Source organism: Erythrolamprus reginae, chromosome Z (genome assembly GCF_031021105.1).
Source record: "Erythrolamprus reginae isolate rEryReg1 chromosome Z, rEryReg1.hap1, whole genome shotgun sequence".
Lineage (NCBI taxonomy): Eukaryota > Metazoa > Chordata > Lepidosauria > Squamata > Dipsadidae > Erythrolamprus > Erythrolamprus reginae.
The window spans coordinates 32,278,059-32,300,188 of record NC_091963.1 but is presented as its reverse complement, the minus strand read 5'-3'; the positions used below and the strand labels follow the sequence as shown (position 1 = coordinate 32,300,188).

At 45.0% G+C, this 22,130-nt stretch overlaps 1 protein-coding gene across 1 annotated transcript; it reads right to left on the bottom strand.

Moving 5' to 3' along the window:
* Positions 1-16,923: 16,923 nt before the first annotated feature.
* On the bottom strand, positions 16,924-18,943 carry PTF1A (pancreas associated transcription factor 1a). Its single transcript, XM_070727316.1, has 3 exons — positions 18,714-18,943; positions 18,277-18,596; positions 16,924-17,226 (listed from the first exon to the last, which is right to left on the bottom strand). Exons 1-3 carry the CDS (start codon positions 18,941-18,943, stop codon positions 17,024-17,026), a joined length of 753 nt encoding a protein of 250 aa, XP_070583417.1. The 3' UTR covers positions 16,924-17,023.
* Positions 18,944-22,130: the final 3,187 nt, after the last annotated feature.

Below are 22,130 nucleotides of genomic sequence, written 5' to 3'. Positions count from 1 at the left end.
ACGTTTAGCCTGTTTTTAATGAAGTAGCATAAAACTCACACCAAGTTCTTGAATGTTTAGAAATGGGACAGATTGAACCATGGTTATACTAGAGAATACCATTGATAAACCATTGAGTATATGATGAGAGGGACTTTTTTTTCATCACAGACCAGACATATTGCATAAAAGTGAAATTAGCTCCCATAATACATGCTGGTGATTTTTCAAAACCATAAGAGACTGTTTTGCAATTCAAATGCTACTATACAGTAATGGCAAATGCTTTGTAATCTAAAAATGTACTTCACCCAAGTTAGCTTCCTTAGAAATTTTCCTACATTCCCAATAATAATAATAATAATAATAATAATAATAATAATAATTATTATTATTATTATTATTATTACTATTAATTAGATTTGTATGCCGCCCCTCTCCGAAGACTTGGGGCAGCTCACAACAATAATAAAAACAATATTATAGTAGAACAAATCTAATATTAAAAAACATATAAAACCCTATCATATTTAAAAAACTAAACAACACATTCATACCAAACATAAAACAAAATATAAAAGAGCCTGGGGGAAAGGTGTCTCAACCCCCCATGCCTGGCGGTATAAGTGAGTCTTGAGTAGTTTACGAAAGACAGAGGGGGCAGTTCTAATCTCCAGGGGGAGTTGATTCCAGAGGGCCGGGGCCTCCACAGAGAAGGCTCTTCCCCTGTTTAGTCGACGGGACCCGGAGAAGGCCAACTCTGTGGGACCTTATCGGTCGCTGGGATTCGTGCGGTAGCAGCGGTTCTGGAGATACTCTGGTCCAATGCCATGTAGGGCTTTAAATTTAATGCAGGAATTAAATTTTAATCAGGACAAGATAATTTTTAATGATAGTGGATGATGGGGATCCAACAATCAAAGTATGATTTTGTAAGACAAAGCCATGATTTAGTCAGCTACTGTGTATTATTAACCATAATCAAATGCAAGCCATGAAGCATAGTTTATTAAATGTTTTAAAGTTTATTAAATAAACTTTAAAACTTTATTAGCTGGATTCACAAAAACATTAAACCCAAATCAAACAAAACATGCAAGCATAGTCTATACTTTAATGACATAGACCAATTTCTGGCCCACATAATACACTAAAAATAACTTCATTACACAGGCTAGATTTTCATTACATACAGTACTACCGCCATACGTCTATCTTTTTGTAATCCATCAGCCAAGCAAGGTATAATTTTATCTTGCTTCCTATCAAACAGACGTGGGTAGTGTAGAGATTCAAGTGATTCCCTTCCTCCCTTCCTTCCTTCCTTCCTTCCTTCCTTCCTTCCTTTTTTCTCTTTCTCTTTCTCTTTCTCTATCTTTCTCTCTTCTGCAGATGAGGAAGGGCTTGAACAATCAAGGTTACTGTCTTCACCTCTTGTGTCTACTGGACACTGATGTGGGTCAGACTCCTCTGCCTTATTTGGAACAATTGTCTGCACAAAAATGATTGAATGCTTTCAATTTTTCTAAAGCTTAGGAGGAACCCAAAACAAATTAGCCAGATGAGAAGCTCCCGAGAGTGCTTGAGCATTTTCTGACCAAATGTCACAATGGTAAAGTGAGTCAAGATATTTCTGGGGCACTGCTTCTAACTGTTAAGGAGCACTGGAGTGTTTTCCCTGCTTCAAAAAAAACAACAACCTTTAAATAAAGAAACTTAGGGCCATATCTCTCTGAATTATTATTCTGCAAAAGATTTACCATTAAAATACAATTAAAAATTAGTTGCTAAACTGAGCTTGATGTCTAAAAATGCAGACTTTGTGGAATGTAAAATAAAATGTGCTCTGTCAATCCATCAAAATAAAACCACCTTTTATTTAAATAGCTGTTGTTTTAAATAGGGCAAAGTGAAGAACTTTGAAGATAAAACAGTTTTTCCAATCAGTTTTAATGGTATATTAGTCTATGTTGAGGCGATCCAAGATTCAGCATGCAGCACACAATATTGCTCCTGGCATATTTATTTTTACAATGTGGGTCTTAGGTTCACAGACAGAATTAATCCACATTGTGCTGTGTAATCTACAGCAGATTCGGGCAATATGTTAAAGAATAATAGGGCTTCATTTTGATTAATGTGTCAGGTGAACCCATTCAGGGTTTTTTTTTCCCCTGCTGTCTTTTGTGTTGCTTTAGCGAACCTTAGAAAGAACAACTGATACAGACTTTCTAACTGATTTTAGGCTTGTAGGTCAAATTTACTCAACCTGTTGATCTTTAGATTTGTTGGTAGTTAAGCTTCCAGAATTTCCAGCTGGAGATTCTGGTAATGATTGATTGTTTTTCAGGTGATATTCTCTTCCCAGCACATCCCAAGGATAACAGCTTGGGGGAAACTGGTTTTAGTATTTAACCTCTGTTGTGATTCAGTCTGAGGCTCCTCAGGGAACGGCTGGAACTCTGCCGGCTCCATGCTCAGAGGGGGAGGACGAGGAACAGGAGGAGGAGGAGGACCAGGCAGACGTGGAAGAGGAATGTCAGGACGAGGAGGAGGGGGAACAGCCTGAGACCCCCGGGGGGGGAGCTCTCCCCAGCGAGTAGCCTGGAGTCATTAGATGAGAACGCACAAGCCATCATAGATATGAGGCAGAGAAGGGCAGCACAACGAAGGGGACAATTAGCCAGGTATTTCCATCCCTAATAGGCAACAGCTGGGTTTGGGTGTGGTTCTCCTCAGAAAGGTTGAAAAGGCAGGCCCGCCCTTCCTGTATTGTGGAGAGTTATCTTTTGGGAGTCCTGTGACCTTGCTTCGATCCTTGGCGTCTCTGATTCTGGCTCGTGGCCTCGAAGGCTGAAAACTTGGGGGAGGCGTGGGTTTTATTATCTACAGTGGTGTCTGTGCCAGCAAGAAGCCTGTTGTATTGTCCGGCCGTCGTGACTCTTCTGTGAAGCTTCACAGCATTCCAGTTTGTAAGAACAGTTTTTGTTATCTGTGTTTGTTTTCAAAGATATAAAAGGACTTTGCTTTTTACCAGCGTGTCTGGATACTCTTTTTAGTTGGTGTTGGCGTCTGGGGGAACCCAGACAGAACAACCTCCATCCAAAGTGTGCCTTAATTTGGTTGGGCCCTTCTTTCCAAGCTAAAGATTTCTTATACAGTGGAACCCCGACATAAGAGCTGCTCTACTTACGAGCAACTCGAGATAAGAGCTGGGAGGGGAGAGATATTTTTGTTCTACTTACAAGCCCAAATTCGAGATACGAGCGCCAAGGAGCTGTCTCCTGAAGCCGAACGCTAACGTCCGCGTTCGGCTTCAGGAGACAGCTGCTAAGCGGCGCGCGTGTTTTAAAAGGTTGCAGCCGGCCTGGGGGGCTCGGGGGGTGCTTGCAGCCAGCCTGGGGGGCTTGCCAGCACCCCCACGAGCCCCCCAGGCCGGCTGCAACCTTTTAAAACACGCACGCGGCTTCGCAGCTGTCTCCTGAAGCTGAACGCGGAAGTTAGCTCTTTTTCTTTCTCTCTTTTACCTTCCCTTCCTCTATTTCTTCTTTTCTTTCTCCTTCCCACCTTCTTCCCTCCCTCCCTTCACTCATTCCTCTCTTACTCTCCCCTTTCATAAGTTTCCTTGCTTCCTTCCTCTGTTCCTGTCCCTTCCCTCTTTCCTTCCTTCCTTCCCACCCTCCGTCCATTCATTCACCCATTCCTCTCTTGATCGCTTAAAGCCGGTCCCTGGTGCAAAAAGGGTTGGGGACCTCTGTCCTACAGGATTGGGTGGCAGAGAAGTTGAACATATGTAAATTTAAAAGTTTAAGAAAGTTTACAAGTTAAGTGAAAGAAACTTCATTATTCATTTATATGTACATGTACATTTCTTCATTAAAAACTTGTCTTTCTGCATAATTTAGACTAACTTTGTGAGTTTTTTGAGGGCTGGAACCAATTAAAATTATTTACATTAATTCCTATGGGGAAAAGTCGTTCGAGATAAGAGCTGCTCGACTTAAGAGCCCAGGTCCGGAACGAATTAAACTCGTATCTCGAGGTACCACTGTACTTGGGTAAGCGGCTGCCTCTTGGGCACTAATTGGCCATTGATTTTGTACGCCTAGCCCAGTTTGCACCAAGATCACAAAATGTCTGTCTTGTTTGGGCTTGAGGCTCCAAATTCTTTGTGATTACCCAATTAGAATGAAGCTGATGGCAACCAGACAGGATGCAAAAGTGAAACGAGCAGGAACTCAGTTGGAGGGTGACAGTGTTTCCCCCACACCCTTTTCACACAATGGCCCTTTGCAAGCCCCTACCGTTCTTCAGGCTTCAACTCAGCTCCTTTTACTCTGCCAGTGGCATTTCCAAAGGATTGTTGCCCTAGAAACTTGGTTTCAACCTCCTGCTATATATCAACAAGCTTGTTTTAGCAATTCCCCTGCCTGAATTACAGTTACACAGTTTGGCGCTTCTTTCAAATTTCCTCCCATTACTTGGGCCAAAGAAAGGCATTTTTCCCTCCTTTAGAAATGAATTGGCTTAATTAGTAAGTAGATTAATGGCAATGGCTGGTGAGTTGGTTTCCAGCAGAGTTTCACCAGAGAGGGTTAATCGGAGTCAGGGCTGGAATCGTTCCCAGAACTGGCTGCCAGCCATTTTCCATCAACAAATCAACCCAGAAACAAATGCACTCACTCCTCGCAGTTCCTATCGGAGAAATAGAGATGATGAGCTTCTTTTGAGAGCCACCAGCAGCAAAGCTGCCCAGACGTGTGGTTTTTCCGCTACAGGGCCATCAAAGGACACCCAGATTCTGACTTTGCTCAGCATTCAACCCGAAGTTTCAAAGTCCTGGCCCAAAAGATGGGCCATCCAAGTGAGGGAAGGAAATTCAAACTTTCCCTTCTTGCTCTCTTTCTGCTTTCTCATTTCTGTAATTTAATATGGATTGCCAGTCGTGAGAACCTGCAATATCAAGCTGCAAAGACTTGCAGCTTCATTCTAATTGGATAATCACAAAGAATTTGGAGCCACAAGACAGTCATTTTGTGATCTTGGTGCAAACTGGGCTAGGCGTACAAAATCAATGGCCAATTAGTCTAGATTATCTTCCTGCTTTTTGGACTTTCTTTTAAACCTACTTAAGCCCAGTTTATACTCTTGGAAAGTCCTACTCACGTTTGTGTGAATCCCCTTTGCTTTTAGAGCTGCTACATCTGGGTCGCAGAAATCCAAGCAACCACTAGATGGCGACAGAGAGTTAGATAATTATTTTTTTCCTATTTCTTTCTTGTGGGCTAGTAGCTGAAAGAACGTCTACAAGACTTTTATGCTAAATTCACCCATTGAAAAGATTATGATTGGATAGGTGTCAGTTGAACTGAAAATTTGAGTTTTACCACGTTGGCCTCATTGTGCAAATTATGTGTTGCTTTACCACTATATCAAGAACAAAATTGCATTTATGGACCAAGACTTATTTCCTGACATCCGTATTGTAATCTGATGGTGGAAATTTGAGCACTGCAACAAAGGATGGTTTGGAATTGATGGAAATGTGTAACCAAGTTTTTCACTTTCACCCAAATTCTGTTTCTGAAATAAACATGAATCTATTTTAAATTTCAGGAATAGTTTTGGTGTGAAGTGTCTGCAATATCATACAGATTTCTACGATCCCAATACTGTATTTAAATAAGAAAGTGAGTACTGTAGTAGAAATAGCACAATCCATTTTCATTTTCTCCATATTGACCAAAAAAAATACATTCATGGTTAAAAAAATAATAATAAGTTGTCTTGCAAAAACAGGAAACGTATCCTGTAAAGAAACGTCTGGAGAATAGCAGTGAAATTTATGCTAGAAGAGGCAAGCTGGTTTCATAGTTTTCCTTTTCAAGATATGAAGAAGGGATCCAGTGAAAAATGACACATGCTTTAGCATTTTAGAAAGCTGGCAACTAGCAGAGAGCCTTTCTCTCCCTCTTCCCTTCTCCCCTCCCCCCCCACCCCCCAATTTAACTTTCTGCCTCTGAACAAAGAGGTCGGCAAAACTAGCTAGGTTGTAATGAGTTCTGTGTCCCAAGCCCATTAAGGGCATCATGGAAACATATTGTATCGAAATAGTTTGGAAGAGAATAACGGGGATGAAAGAGAATGGGTGCTTTGATCAGCTCCCTGGGGTCCTGAGCGCGCACAGACCGGCTTTGCAAGGCCTCATTCAGCTCTAGCGAGACACACTTACAAGACCATTCAATGTGATTTGCATATCTGCAATTTATCACATCGGAACCCTCCAACATTTTTTTTTTTTGCAAGGTAAATAAAAGTTGGATTGAATAACAAATATCAATCATCTCACAGCGAAAGGGAGAGGAAACGGCGGGTGCAACTCAAAGTAGCGCAGATCTCTGCAAAGAGGCAAAAGAAAACGTTTAGCCCAGCGAAGGGAAGTTCAAAGAGACTTTGACAACAGGTTCAAGGCTAGTTTTGGTTTGGTTTTGTTTTTAAAGGAAGCCTGCCACAAATAAACCCTTTGGGATTTCCAACTCGTGTAAAAGTAGGAAGCATTAAAACTCGAATGAGAGAAAACCACTAAATGTGGTTTTGTGTAATTAATTATCACCTGCTGCTTTTATAGAAAAGCATAAACCACCCCCCAAAAAACCCCTCCCAAGAATAGGAAAATCATACTTCTGTTTGTCCCGAAGTGATATCAGTAAGAGAGAGAGAGAGAGAGAGAGAGAGAGAGAGAGAGAGAGAGAGAGAATTTAAGGGGATTCGTCTCCAGAACAAGAGGCAAGTTAACAGGCAGCCATTGTCTAGCCCTTCAAAAAAAACTTCAGTTAAACACCAAATGAGAATCTTCAACTTGACCTTGGAAAGGCTCGGCGCCTCCAGCTAATTTATCAAACCACCCTAGTGACAATGATGTATTTCCAAGTATTGTCAGATCTTGAAAAGATTGATAAATTCGCCGCTGTTACACCCAGAGTCTGCCTTCCCCTTTGGAGGGAGACACGCCGTAAAAAAAAGCGTACCTCCTCATCCCCAGGTCGGGGTGGGGTTGAGCGGGGGGGGGGGTAGGAGGTAGCGGGGAGAGGAATGAAAGGCCGCGAAGGCGAAGAGAAACGAGCCCCCTTAAATCAGTCTGGCCATATTTCCCGGAGGAGCACAAGAAAGCTGGAGACAATCCTTCTCATATTTAACGCAATATTTCTTGGCTGTGGCGAGGAACAAAAGTCATAGCAAGACGTCTTTGTGACTAATTCAGTCAAAGGGTCGGCTCTGGTTCCCCTGCCGAAAGGTCACTGTCGTTGTGTATGGTCCACCAAGGGGGGGTTTTCACAGGGAAAACGGAGCCAGCTGTCCCTGTCACACTCTCCACACTGGGGGGAGTGCACACTGTGCATGGTTATTAGCTTCATTCTACACCTGCAAAACCTACCCATTTCCAAGACTTTTCAAGGCTTTTCCCCCCTTTTCTTTTTGGACCCCCTTTTTTTCAGCCTCGTCCACTTTGACAACAACTATTCACGTTTTTCCCCTGAAAAGGACTGGGAAAGAAGGAGGGGCGCTTTCTGCGCATTCTAGTGGGTACCCATTGAGACTCGAGCTAAAGGAGCTGCCTCCCACAAAACAAACTTTGACAAAGTCCCGAATAGTTTGCACCAACGTGGAAACGGGCTGTTGCTAACTGAAGTATCCCTGGGGTTCGGTGTACAAAGGAGACACGCTCGCTCCCCAGGGAAAGCTAGCCCTCCATTTCTTCACCGGTGTCTGGGCGCTTTACCTGCGGGCTGATCTCGCCGAGAGGGACAAAGCAGGGCACCGTTTCCCTCTTTTCGCCTTTCCCTCTTTCAAAATACGCTGCAGAAATGGGAAATGGCCTAAGCCTGCCAGAAACAACCAGGCCGATTGGGAAATATTTAATAATCTGCCAATGCCCCGATTGATTGCTACAGTGTGCGCCAGCCTTTAAACAGGAGGGAAGACTGGCCAGGGCAGGAGGGTGGGTGGCTTTGCGCGAGGGCGGGAGCGTGGCCGGGCGGCAGGATTGGGGTCCAGTTTCGGCTGCTCTCGTCCTCCTTCCCGGCCTATCCACAGGAGCTTCTCTGCTCCCGCTAATGCTCCCTTCTTTGCCCTAATGGGTTGGGCAGAAGTCTAAGAAATAGCCAATGCCCGCAGACGCAGACCATAGGGGACCGGACAGGAAGGGAGTCACCTGTTTGTCTTAAGACAGGAAAGTCAGTCAAAGGCCATTTCCCAGAAGAGGTGGGTTGATTTTTTTTCTTTGCCTCGGCGTGGCAAGCTCGACCTGTTTTGGGAAGCCTCTGTCTCTGGCGTTTTGACAGGCGCTCAGCGCAACAAGTTGTCTTCAGAGCAGGTGGGAGGAAAGGGAATTGGAATCTGGGGGAGGGTCAGAGTGGCGAATAAGCCCCGAGGCTCGGAGACCTTTCCCGGACTCCGGAAACTAGGCTGAACCTCAAAAAGGGAACCGCCACGTTCCTGGATACTTCTAACCTAAGCTACAAGCTTGCCAGGGATTGTTGGCGAGCGCCTAGATTATTTTTGGTCAGGAAGATCCAGTTCTTTTCTCTGTGTCAGGCGCCTAACAAGTGGTTCCGACATGAAGGTGGCGGTTTTCTCCTTGCAGCCCCCCTCGGGCTGTCCGCAGCCACTAGTACACCTCTGTCCCGCTGGTTCAGGCCTCAGGCAGGCCCGTGATTACGGAACCCCTCTTGGAGACCTCCATGCGCAACGGTGCCAAGCAAGCGGATACCGTTTCTTGACTGCCTCTTCCCAGGAGACCAGACCTTTAACAGCAAGGAGAGAGGACTTAAAGTTCCGACAGGGGAGACTTTCCCCTTCCCGGGGCCTCGCGAGCCGGCTTCTTGCCGATTCTCCCGGACCCCGAGTTTTTTGGGGGAGAAGCAGGACGCACTGTGCGTCTCCAGAAGGGGACCGTCCCAGCCGCTCGCCTCAGAGCGTGAAGAGAGATTGTCCAAGCTGCTCAGAAAGGCGTCTAGCACTCGAGAATATGGCTCAAAGCACTAAGCACTCTGACTGAGGCCTTTGGGGGTTGCCCTGCTCCTGATAATGACGAGCTGAGACCGGGGGCAGCTGCGGGGGAGGCGAGGAGCGAAGCTTTTAGGAGACCCAGAAAGGCCCCTGCGCACCGGGCTGCCTGCGCGCTCGGCTTGAGAAGGCAGCTCTCTCTACTGCAGCCGCGCGCGCCTCATTCAACAGCTCCAGCCCTTATTCCCCCCTCCCTCCTCCCTCTTTTGTTCGCCTTAAAAGTAATGCTGCGAATTAAAAGAAATGACAATGTTTTCTCCCAGCTCGCAAGTCCCAGAGAAGAGCCCTTGAGCTTGGCAAAATCAGGCGAATCATTCAGCGTGCCATCCCGCACCTGTGATCTTGGCATTGAAAACCCCGCAGACCTATTCCCTATTAAACTTAATTATTCCCTCAAGCACACAATGGTTGAAACGGAGCAGGTCGGAGTCTGTTTATTGGCCGTAAATGTTTTTCTGAAGATCTTCTGAATGTCATTGTTAGCTTGTTGTTTGAGGCTGCCCTCGTTCTTTCAGCCTGGAGTAGCCTTGGACTTTTCAATTTTCAATCGTAACATCTGCTTAATCGTACGCATCAAAATATGGAGACACAAAACATATGTAATGGTGGATTTGTTAAATCCTGGTAATGAGTTATTAACAAGGGAAAACAATGGGCCAGGATGGTGAGAGCCTTATGGTAACAGAGTCACTTTAATAGAACGCTTGACGTTCCCCTTCTTGATAAATGGAACTAAGGTCTGAACGCCAGGTGATAGCAAGAAAATCAATGTCTTTAGAGGCCAGTACGGAGACTTTTTTTTTCTGTGTGAAAAATTAGAAGACATAAAATTTAATTGGCTGATAAGAGAGGGGAAAGTAGTGGCCTTAAGTTTAATTGCCAGTTGAAGGCTTAGCAAAAGGAGAAAGAGAGAGGAGGGGGGGAGAAAAACCCGAACAAAAAACCCCCGAGACTAGGGCCTATTTGTTTGCTTGCATCTCAGCTCTTACTGCAAGTGTATCATTGAAAATGCGTTTTATTATAACACATGTCATGCTTTACAGTTCCCATATTGTGTCAAGACAATGCTTAATGGTACATTAAAGACAAGCAAACCATGCCAACACGTCTTGGAGACATTGTAAGGGCCTCTCTCAATCTCTTTGCTTGCTTTAGGCAGCTGCAGCCCAGCACCCAGGGACACAAAAAGAACAAGTTTGAAATACCAGGTGCATCCGAGAGAAACTCGACAGGGATTGATATGTTATAGCCCAGGACATGAACCTAGCTATAAAGATATCATTTTGATTGTCTCCAGCTTCCACGCCATGTAAAAAAAAAAGGCAAGAGGCGCCCGGGAAGCCTCATTCTGCTGCCAGCAAAGCCTTTTCCCATCCCGGAGTCCTCCTATCTCCCTCAGCCAAGTCTGAGCACCTGTTGGCCAGAGCCCCCACATCCCGTCGTGGGAATCGTTGCCTGCCGAAGCTTCCAGGTCTAGAAAATGCAATTTGTTGTGGAATGAGTGTGGGTCCATTCCCACAGGCTTCATGGGAGGGGAGGGGGGGAAGACACACATAGAGGGAGAGGGTGAAGAGGAGATTTAGCGGGGACCCTCAACTGGTGTTTGTTCATCCTGGCAGCTGGTCCCCGATGCCACCGCAAAAGAGGCCTTAATGGGAATGGGATGAGTTCATGCCTAGCGGAGGTTTCACACCCCATATATTACAAGGCTTTAATCCCAATATTGGCAGATTAGAAAGCCTGGGAATCCCAAAGGGGCAGGTTCTCAGTCTCCATTTAGGCGCAGTTTCTTTTTTTCATCCTGCCCTGCCTTTGATTTTCAGAGAAAGCAGCTTCCTTTCTGGTATTTTTTTTTTCCTGCACTTGGAGCCGAAAGAGATTGATGCCTTGAGGTTTTCTGTTTCTGGCTTTGTCCAGTCCAGGAGTCCATCTTCTTCGAAGGCAAGGATAGTCTCATTAATAGAAATAGAAAGAAAATCGGGGGTCTTAGTAAACTGTTGCGTCATCTGCTGGGACTGCAGCAGCAGCAGCCCCGGTCTGTCTTGTAGACATAAATCTCAGAAGAGGCATCTCAGCCCCTTGGGAGATTGTGCACAGAGCAGCCAACTTTCATGTTTATGTTTATTTAGATTTGTATGCCGCCCCTCTCCTCAGACTCGGGGCGGCTCACAACAAAGTGAAAAAACAGTTTACAACAAATCTAAATTTCTACTAAATTTCTACTAAATTTCTACTAAATTTCTATCTAAATTTCTACTAAAAACATTTTAAAAACCCCATTTTCTAAACACACATACATACACACATACCATTCATAAATTGTATATGCCCGGGGGAGATGTCTCAGTTCCCCCATGCCTGACGACACAGGTGGGTCTTAAGGAGCTTACGAAAGGCAAGGAGAGTAGGGGCAGTTCTAATCTCAGGGGGGAGTTGGTTCCAGAGGGCCAGGGCCGCCACAGAGAAGGCTCTTCCCCTGGGGCCCGCCAACCGACATTGTTTAATTGACGGACCCGGAGAAGGCCCACTCTGTGGGACCTAATCGGTCGCTGGTATTTGTGTGGCAGCAGGCGGTCTCGGAGATATTCTGGTCCAGTGCCATGAAGGGCTTTAAAGGTCATAACCAACACTTTGAATTGTGACCGGAAGTTGATCGGCAACCAATGCAGACTGCGGAGTGTTGGTGAAACATGGGCATACCTAGGTAGGCCCATGACTGCTCTCGCAGCTGCATTTTGCACGATCTGAAGTTTCCGAACACTTTTCAAAGGTAGCCCCATGTAGAGAGCATTACAGTAGACGAACCTCGAGGTGATGAGGGCATGAGTGACTGTGAGCAGTGAGTCCCTGTCCAGATAGGGCCGCAACTGGTGCACCAGGCGAACCTGGGCAAACGCCCCCCTCACCACAGCTGAAAGATGGTTCTCTAATGTGAGCTGTGGATCGAGGAGGACGCCCAAGTTGCGGACCCTCTCCGAGGGGGTCAATACTTCCCCTCCCAGGGTAATGGAAGGACAGATGGAGTTGTCCTTGGGAGGCAAAACCCACAGCCACTCCGTCTTATCCGGGTTGAGTTTGAGTCTGTTGACACCCATCCAGACCCCAACAGCCTCCAGACACCGGCACATCACTTCCACTGCTTTGTGAGTGTCTACTGAATGGGTGGAAATCTTTCTCAACCTGAACATTGAAGAATAGTTTAGATCTTTGCCCAAATTGGCGAGTTGCTTTTTTCCCCCAAGCTCATTGGCCAATTCCAATATTAGGAGTAAACGTTCTGAAGAAAATTTCAGAAACTAAATATTTTTCTACCAGAGTTTCTTTTAAAGTCTTGAAGTACTAGATTTTTTAAAAAATGATTTCGTTTGATCTTTCAGCCCCTTCCCCCAACCTCAACAATTGCATGCTGTTGGCTTCCGATCAGACTGTTGGGGAGGGTGGCAGAGCATTATTTATTTGAATGCAAACGCACAGCCCTCAAAGGGAGGGGCTTATTGAAGAATCCCTTTATTGTCGCTATTGATTAATTTTTTTTTTATTTTTGCGAGGGGGGAGAGGAGGAGAGACCAGAGAAAACGCTAGTTTCAAACGCCTGAATAGCTGTCAGTCATGGAAGCCCACACGCTGGTTCCTTCCAGTGTCAAACAATATTATACACAGACACGCGCGGGCGCGCGAGGGCGACTGTGGCTGCTCCATTGGTTTGGGGAGGTGTTTGTGCGTCTTTTAGTTTTCTTTTGCCATTCTCGGGCCTGCCTTAATAAATAGCACTTTGACTCTTGGGAGAGTGGTTGATTTCACTAAGCCTGTGGATTACACGCGTATGTGGAAACACACACACACACACACACCTTTTGAATTATTTTCCTGGCCTGTAAAACATTCGCTGCAACTACTGTGTTGTGGAGAGCTGAGGAACAGCGGCAAAAGACTTAGGGGACGATTTGAAGATCGGACGCGTCAAGTCAAACCAGAAGAGTCACATGACAGAAACTCCGTGTTTTACCCCGAGCAACCGGGCCCTTCCGCTTGATCTGCGCTAGACTTAAAGGGTGTGATGGGGCCATTCCTGAACGATGAAGCGCGCGCGCGCACCTCCTTGCGCCCGCAAGTGATGCCTTCGAAGAGAGGACGCCCCGCAACCGAGTTAGGGTGGTGCAAAGCCAGGGGTGGGCTGCTGTCCGGACGGGGGGGACGGGAGGCGCAGTGGGGTAGCGAAAATGGAGCTCCACCCCAGAGCACCCAATTTGCACTGAAAGATATTGAAAGAAAATGCAGGGCGTCCTGCATAAGCCGCGCCCACTGTGTGGTAGTAAAAAAAAATGGTAGCCCTTCACTGTGCAAAGCCACGGCTTCAGCAAATGCCCCACATACAAACGGGGCCCTCCGCTGCTTAGTTTCAAGGATCGCTCGACTCTAGCCACCATTTGACTTTCTAATGAGCGTAATAAAATTACATGCCTCCTGGAAGCGTTTGTGCCAAGGAGCCTTTCTTGTGTTTAATGAGAGCCTAATACCGGACCATCGAATTGTAGCTGGGCTATTCAACCGTCCGGCTTTCCCTTCGCGGTTCTCTGCAGTTTAATTATGTGAATTTCTCCTTCTCCTTTTCCTGCGGGGGGGAGCGGGGGGCGGGCTGTTCTTCTTCCCGCCGCCCGAGATTGCCAATGGAGGGCAAGGGAACTTAAATCTGGCTAATTGCCCTTCGAAGGGATGATAGTGCCAGACGGGAGACATGGGCTAGTTTGCCAGCCTATCTAGGTTAATGCAATTAGCCTACCCGAGCGGGTGAGGCGTTCCTGTTGCTTTCCGAAAGTGCCGGCATAGCGAGGGGTCATTAGCTGGTTAGGGGGCTCCGAAGACTGACCGCGGTTCCCATCCGCCTGCCTCTCCCCTCCCCCGGGTAGGAGCAGCAAGAAGAGCGCTGGATCAGACATACTAGACCCGGGCTAGGCAGCTGGGATTCTCCCGCCGATCCATGGCGTCTAACATGGGAAAATCAGCACCTGCGGCATTGGCCAGCCGCGGAAGCAGAAAAGGCTTGAAGTAGCCTCCGGGCAGCCAGAAGTCTCCGCCGCCTTCGAGGCCTTCGCCGTGGGGTGTGCTCTAAACCACACACCTCCGACTCTGGGGACACCCACTGTGGCGCGCCCAGTTTAGCCTCCTCGCTAGATCGATCCGTTTCGTAAACTAGTTTTTTTTTTCATTCAATGCAGGGTCGTGGTCTCAAATGAGAATGCTGTTTGCGCGGCGGTGGTGGGGGATGGACTGGGTACTTTTAGGACTGTGTATAATTCATGCCAGAATTACTTTTCAGAAGGGCTACCCTCCTGCAATTCCCCCACAGGGCACTCTATACACCAGTGATTTTCAACCTTTTTTGAGCCGCGGCACATTTTTTACATTTACGAAACCCTGAGGCACATTGAGCGGGGAGAGGGGGGGGGCTAAAAAAAGTTTGGACAAAAAAATTATCTCTCTCTCTCTTCCTCCCTTTCGCTATATTTCTCTCTCCCTCTTTCTCTCCCTTCCTCTTTCTCTCTCTCCATCCCTCTTTCTTTCTATTCCTTCCTTCTTCTCTTTTTTGCTCTTTCTCTCTCCCTCCCTACCACCCTCTGTCTTTCTCTCTCTCTCTCTCTCCTTCCCTCCCTCTCTTTCTCGCTCTCTCTTGCTTGCTTTCTCTTGTTCTTTCTCTCTCTCTCGCTCTCTCTCTCTTTCTCTCTCTCTCTCTCTCTCTCTTTCTTTCTTTCTTTCTCTCTCTTTCTTTCTTTCTCTTTCTTTCTCTCTCTCTTGCTTTCTTTCTCTCCCTGAGCTTCGCGGCACACCTGACCATGTCTCACGGCACACTACTGTGCCGCGGCACACTGGTTGAAAAACACTGCTATACACACTCACACAGAGGGGGGAAGGTGGAATTTGGGATAGGAAATATAGCAGATGAATTAGGGCTACATGTGCTGAAAAATATGTTTTCCTGGGTCTTTTTAGGACACTCGCGGATCTCACTAACAACGTTGTAAGGTAGGTTGCCTTTATACACTGGTAAACTGAAGCTTACAGCGAGTCCTATAAACAGCTGTCTGGTACATTTAGTTTCGGATAAGGCTGAATCTGGCCACAGGAACTCAAGCCCCTAGTGGTATAACAGCCAGTTTTCTCACCTTCTTCTGAAAGTGTTGAAGGTGCTGTTGCTGCTGATGATTATGTTTGCAATTATATTTTTAGAAATAGGAGTTGCTTTATATTTAACTATCTGGTTCATAAAACCTTAACGAACATAAACCCTTGAAGAAAATCCTGTGAAATTCTTAGAAAGACATGGCGTTTCTCTTTCTTTCCCATAAACTTATGTGGATATGCAGAAATTACAATTAAAAATAACTTAAAAAAATAATAAAATCGTAGAATGTAAAGGTTAAAAGGGACTTTCTCAAAAATAATCAAGTGAAATAGTACACCAATAATGAAAAGGAGACATTAAATTTGTCCCAGGAAAAATACTTGCTGGCACCCCTCTGCAGACTAGGTCGGGACATGAACATTACATGCTTCCAAGAGATAATTGCAAAAATTTTAAAAGATAAGGACCTCATGCAGCTCAGCCTTTTGTTATCCTCTAGCAGTCTATAAATTGGCGATCCTCAACACACAGCATTACAATGTCTTCTTGAAGTCATTCAGGGAAGCAAAACTTCCCCCCTCTTCTAATAAACTTGTTGCATTACTACACTACAGTACTTGCCTTTAGGATATATGTACTGGTATTATTATTAACCATGACGTACCCTGATTAGTTTTTGAGCTCAGACAAGTGCTAGATATTGATAAGTGATCCAATGAAATACTTTTCATCAATGATTTTACAAACCCATTAGAAGTGTTAGCTAAACAACATTAATGAAAGGGGTATAATAGGTTGCTGCTATAAGTAAAGGAACTTTCCTACCCCGAGAAATAGCCTTTAGTGAACCCACAAACCTGGATTACAACTTTATCCATGGGATGTTATCCAACTTTAGACCACCCAGTACTTATTTTTGAAGTGAAAAGCTTATTGGAAATTACAATATAGTTACCAGTTTTTAAAACACTTCACATTCCTACATCTTAATATCAAACGTAACCACGAGAGCTTTTCAGATATAAAAAAATCCTGAGAAATGTATAGTGTTCAGGATATGTGATTAAAAGTTCCTTAGTTGCCAGTTAACTTAACTAGGGATTATGCCATCTGAAAACCATTGGGTTTCTGCATACAGTAATATAGGATTAATATTTTGCAGCACAGAACCATTAAAAGGATGATCTTTAAATAACAAGTTTATTAGGTGACTAAATTTATTAACAGTTTATTTGCTGAATCCTGCATAAAGACATCTCCTGGATCTGCAAAAACTTCCAATATTTTATAAACAATTTAATCTAAAATTCTATCTGAGAATGGATCCCTTTTCAAATAAACTCATTTTAATCAAACATTTATTAATATTTTAATATAATTAACATATTCAACAAGTGGCAATATATTATGTGCACATTTCTTGGGAAACATTTTCCTTTCTAGCAAACAATTTTTGCAAAGGTGCTGGTGAATGAATCTACAAGTATTGCATATTTTAACATTAGGATAAATTATATAAATTATACATTCAAAAAATGTAGTTCCATTCCCCCAGGTGTAAATAATAAATAGAAAAAAAGTGATTGCCTTAGAATACTTTTTTGTATTATAAAGTACTTTTGAAAATATGTATTGTTAAGCAAAACTGTTCAATAAAGGAAACATCTATTTAGCTCAGGATTGGAGTTCTTTGTGCTAAATTCAGTTGTTTGCTTCAAATGAACATTACTAGATTCACATTGTTACCTAATCAGGTCATGAAATGTCTGCAAGCAATCAACCAAGCTCAGAACCAAGAATTCATACAACTGTACGCTGGCAAAAATATTGATATATTAATATAATAATGTTCTCATGTTATGATGCGAAGTCAAATGGGGGCTCATTTTCAATGTTGTTCACAGATGATTTGCTGTTTAACTTTCTGGGGTCTTCTGGAGTCCAGACTTTAGCAGTTCTAATAATGTTTTGTTCCTTGAGTTGTTTTTCATCAGTCCAGGAGAGTGAATGTCCAGCAAGAGGAGGAAGTCCATAATCTGGGTCACTTGGAGAAGGTGATCCTGGAAAGAAGATAAACAAAGGAAGATTGAATAATATTACCATATACAGACTGGAATAAACATGCCACACGTAGAGGGCAACATAAAATTTCCAAATAACTAACTTTTAACTTTCTGTCACACCTGTGACAGGGACTCAGCTAACTGTGGCATCATTTGCTGCATATATAAACTCACTCACCGCTTAATCTAGCCATTGGATAGTATCAATTTTTTTTAAAGGAATTTGATGTTTGCATTAACCTAGCACGCTATTTGGGAGAAAGCAGTTTCTCTCCATAGCTAAAGATTAAGTTGGTTTCTGGTTACTCTTCAGATACGTTGGATTAACCTCTATCACAGCCATGATGGCTCGGTATTTGGAAAACCAAAACTTGGAGAGCATTGAGGTGGGTAAGCAGAAGTAGCACATTAATTCAGCCTTTCCCAATTCTGCAGAGGCCATCTAGGGAACATCCTAACTTGGATCTCGACTCCGTTTGACAGCATGCAGACAGTAAGAATGTGTTGCTGGGTTTCAAGAATAATAGCCTATCAGTGGTGCAGCTATTTGGATGCAAACCATCTACAGACCAATGCAGAACAGTGCCATCCTAGGATTTAAATTACGCCTCCAACACTCCAAGAGTGTAACCTCTTAGTTGTTACCCGCGACTAAGGATCGCCTTTGGGTGGGTGGAAACGCATTGCATTAGCAAGCAAAGGAACGGATAAAGTTTCCGTGTCTGCTCGTGCATACACACTTGTGGATAGCGGCAGCAGCAGCAGCCACAGACATTTCAATAAGAAAATCCCAGCGCGAATAGAATGCTATTGGATACCCATTTTGTGCGCCAAGTCAGGGGTTTTTAAAGCAGGTTTCGAGCTGAGATGACCTCTCATTGCCCGGGAGAGAGGAGTGAATTTAGGAAAAGCGGGGTGCCTGAACTTGAAGACGGTCGTCTGCAAGGTTTCCACAGCTGCACCGGAGCTACGGTGGCCAAGGAGTCTCCCCCGCTTTGTTCATTTGGAGCGCGGCTGACCGGGACGGGAAGCTCACCCAGCACTTACTTGTGCCCCGGTGGCAGATGATAACCTTCTTGGGCTGGCATGGGCTCTGGCTGCCCGCGCTTCGCAAAGGTAAGTCGGACTGGACCAACTCGCTGAGGAAGTTGATGTAGCCGATGGCCAGGCGCAGCGTGTCCACCTTGGAGAGGCGCTTCTCGTAGGGCAGAGTGGGGATGTGAGAGCGCAGCCCCTCGAAGGCGTCGTTGATGGACTGCATCCGCCGCCGCTCGCGCACGTTGGCCGCCTGCCTCAGTTGCTGCAGCTCGGCCTCCGAGCGCACCCGCCGCCGTCTCCGCGCTGCGGCTGCCGCCGCCGCGGCTGCACTCAAAGCCTTGAGGCTGCCCCTGGGCGACGCCGACAGCCCACAGCACTCGTAGGTGAAACTGGAGGACGGTGAGGAGAAGGACATCGAGAAGCTACCCGGATCCGCTTCACAGCACAGAGAGCCTTCGGGCACATTTTCGGATCCTGAGCCGCCACCTGCGCCGTCGCTGCGGTAACACTCGTGGAACGGCGGGCTCAGGAAGCCCACCTCGGCCTCCAGGAGTTCGTCACCTTCCAGAGGGTCGCGGGAAGACTGGTCGGTGAAAAATTCCTCGTCGTCGAAGTAAGATTCTGACGAGAAGGAGTCCAGCCCAGCAGGAAAGTGTTCCAGGAGCACCGATTCCATGCCGGGTCTGCAAGAATGCGGCTTGGGGAAAGGCGCAAGTGGAAGCCAGTTGTGGGCCAGTCGCGTTTTTTCTTTCTCTGCCCCCCCGCCTCCGTCTTTGGCTCCTGCGGCGCTGCTATTTGCTACCGTTCCCTTCTGCGTATTTGCGCGCGTTCTGTCTCCCTGACGGAAGCTGCAGACTTTATAGGAACTGAGGGCCGGCACGCGAGGATTCTTATAAGAACAACCGCAGGCGCGTGCCATTAACCAACATCGCCAGCCAATCAGGGCTCGGTGGAGGACCTCCCATGGTCAAGGGGCAGAGGGAGGGGGAGTATACACCTAGACTGCCTCTGAAAGGGAGCGAGAGCAGTGTGCTCTCTTTTGGTGCCCGCGTCCGCTGGTTCCCTTCTACCTGTCAGCAGACAGATTAACGCGTTGATACAATTACCTCCACTGTGCTCTGGAAGGACCCAAGGCCCTTGGAGTGACACGAAGCAGCTCTCGCCGAAATTGGTCTTCAGGCTTTTCTACTTTCCCAATCTCGTTCTGCCCTGTGCCAAGTCCAGCACCCTCGGCTCCATATGCCCCGAGGAGATACCGGTAGGAAGAGAAATTTGCTTCTGGTTGGGCCCTATCGGATCTACCTGCCTCGGTGCAATTTAAAATCGGCCAGGGGAGAAGACTTAATAATTCCAATCTAACATTATGTCCTATCCAAATTCCAGTTTTAATATTATTATTTATCTCGCTTTTTTTCTGCCCAATCGTTGCCGCGTTACTGTCTCTTTATATAGGTTAGATAGATCGTCAAAAGGGAGAATCAGGTGATTAATCTGAAAGTTTATTCTAGTTTTTCAGCATTCTGTTAGATGGAGATACTTTTCCAAAATAACTTTTTCTTGATGAAGGTCCCCTCCCCACCGTTCTGATCTTGCTACCATGGATATCCTGATCGCTGGCTTCACAGGGAACAGTCAAGGCCATATCCCAGACGTGGGCTGCTAAGGTGGAACGGTGACGTGTGCTCGCCCCCGTGGCGTGTCCGCGCGTGATTTCGCTACCTGCACAGGTGCAGTAGCGAAATTGCGCTGGACTCCGCTAGCACTCAGAGCCACGGAGGGGAGGGGGAGCATGCGTGACCGTTCCACCTTAGCAGCCCACCTCCGCCATATCCTTGAGTTTTGCCACCTGTTATAATGATAGCTGATAGCACCCTTGAAGAGCCACAACAATGGAATATGGAAACTCACTCTTGAGTGTATAGAAAAGTCAAATCATCTGCTAACTAAAAGAAAGTGGATGCACTGAAGGAACGTCAGCTGAACCAGTTACAAGTATTGTAAAACTCAAATACACTGCTCAAAAAAATAAAGGGAACACACTTAAACAACACAATATAACTCCAAGTCAATCAAACTTCTGTGAAATCAAACTGTCCACTTAGGAAGCAACACTGATTGACAATCAATTCCACATGCTGTTGTGCACGTTCAACTTTGTACAGAACAAAGTATTCAATGAAAATATTTCACTAATCCAGATTTAGGAAGCATTATTTGAGTGTTCCCTTAATTTTTTTGAGCAGTATATATTCCTTCTATGTTTGTACAGCTCATTAAGCCAAAATATTTAAGTCGATGTCCCTTGCTATATGAATCAAAGTCAATTATTTCAATATACTGTCTGGTTTGGTGCTGCAACCCAACAGGACCGACACAGACTTCAGAGGATAATCAGAATTGCAGAAAAAACAATTGCTGCCAACCTGCCTTCCATTGAGGACCTGTATACTGCACGAGTCAAAAAGAGGGCAGGTAAAATATTTACTGACCCCTCGCATCCTGGACACAAATTGTTTCAACTCCTACCCTCAAAACGTCGCTACAGAGCACTGCACACCAAGACAACTAGACACAACAACAGTTTTTTCCCGAATGCCATCACTCTACTAAACAAATAATTCCCTCAAAACTGTCAGACTTTCTACTAAATCTGCACTTCTATTCTACTAGTTTTTCTCATCATTCCTATCACCCATTTCCTCCCATGTTGACTGTATGACTGTAACTTTTTGCGTATATCCTAAGATTTTTATTAATATTGCTTCTTCATTGCTTATTTGACCCCTATGACAATCATTAAGTGTTGTATCACATGATTCTTGACAAATGTATATTTTATTTTATGGACGCTGAGAGCATATGCACCAAGACAAATTCCTTGTGTGTCCAATCACACTTGGCCAATAAAAATTCTATTCTATTCTATTCTATTCATATTGTTGTCCATACACCATATTTCAATTTTTTCATAGACATTAAAAAGCCATTATTCAGCACCTCTGATTTAGGATGTTGTGGGTTCCTCAAATGAGAGAACTGTCCTGGTGGCCATTAAAATGCCCCATGCTGATCGCATTGGCAACAAATCATAATTCATCTTTCTAACTTGAGGTTTTTCACCTTTCTTGTCATGATGGTGCAAAGACATTGCTACCTGAGGCCAAGATAAAGACTGGTGTTGGTAAAGAGCTGCTGCAATGCTGAAGACAAGTTCCTAAAAATTGTTGTGACTTCCTTGCAAAGCCAGCATGCTAAAGATGGATGCCTCCTTTTGCCTGCCCAGTGATAGGTCTCTAGTAATCAGATGTTGGGATAACTTCTGGGAGACCACAATTCAAATCTACCCTCAGCCACAGAAACTCCATGGAAGACTTTTTGGCAAGCCGCCTTCTCTCAGCCCATTTTTTGACACAAGGATTCTTGTTGTGGGGATAAAATGAAAGGATCATCTCATGAAGTGAGGGCTTACTCTTGAAGAAAAAGATATCTGACAAAGAACGAAATAAATTGGAAGGGAGGGATGTGGAATCTGCTTTTCTTTACTGGCAAAATATGTTTACTTCCTAAATGTATTTGCTCAGGAGCATGGCTCTTTCCTACTGCATGCCCATTTGTTTTACTCTGAATTGTATCAACAACAATTAAAAATTTAAGTTTCACCAAATCATATGCAACATGCATGTGATGGGAGAGCTGAAGAGTATTAATGACTAATTAGTTTAATATATCTTAAAAGCTTATGGCTACCATCACTACTACATAATCTCCATGAATATCTATCTATCTATCTATCTATCTATCTATCTATCTATCTATCTATCTATCTATCTACTTATTTACTTACTTACTTACTTACTTACTTA

What these genes read in the sequence shown, in the direction of transcription:
- PTF1A (XM_070727316.1), bottom strand. Translation starts at nt 18,943, where the DNA reads ATGGAATCGGTGCTCCTGGAACACTTTCCTGCTGGGCTGGACTCCTTC. An exon ending in AATGTGCCCGAAGGCTCTCT is followed by an intron (nt 18,597 to 18,713) that starts GTGCTGTGAAGC and finishes CAAGGCTTTGAG; the next exon opens with TGCAGCCGCGGCGGCGGCAG. An exon ending in CATCTGCCACCGGGGCACAA is followed by an intron (nt 17,227 to 18,276) that starts GTAAGTGCTGGG and finishes TCTTCTTTCCAG; the next exon opens with GATCACCTTCTCCAAGTGAC.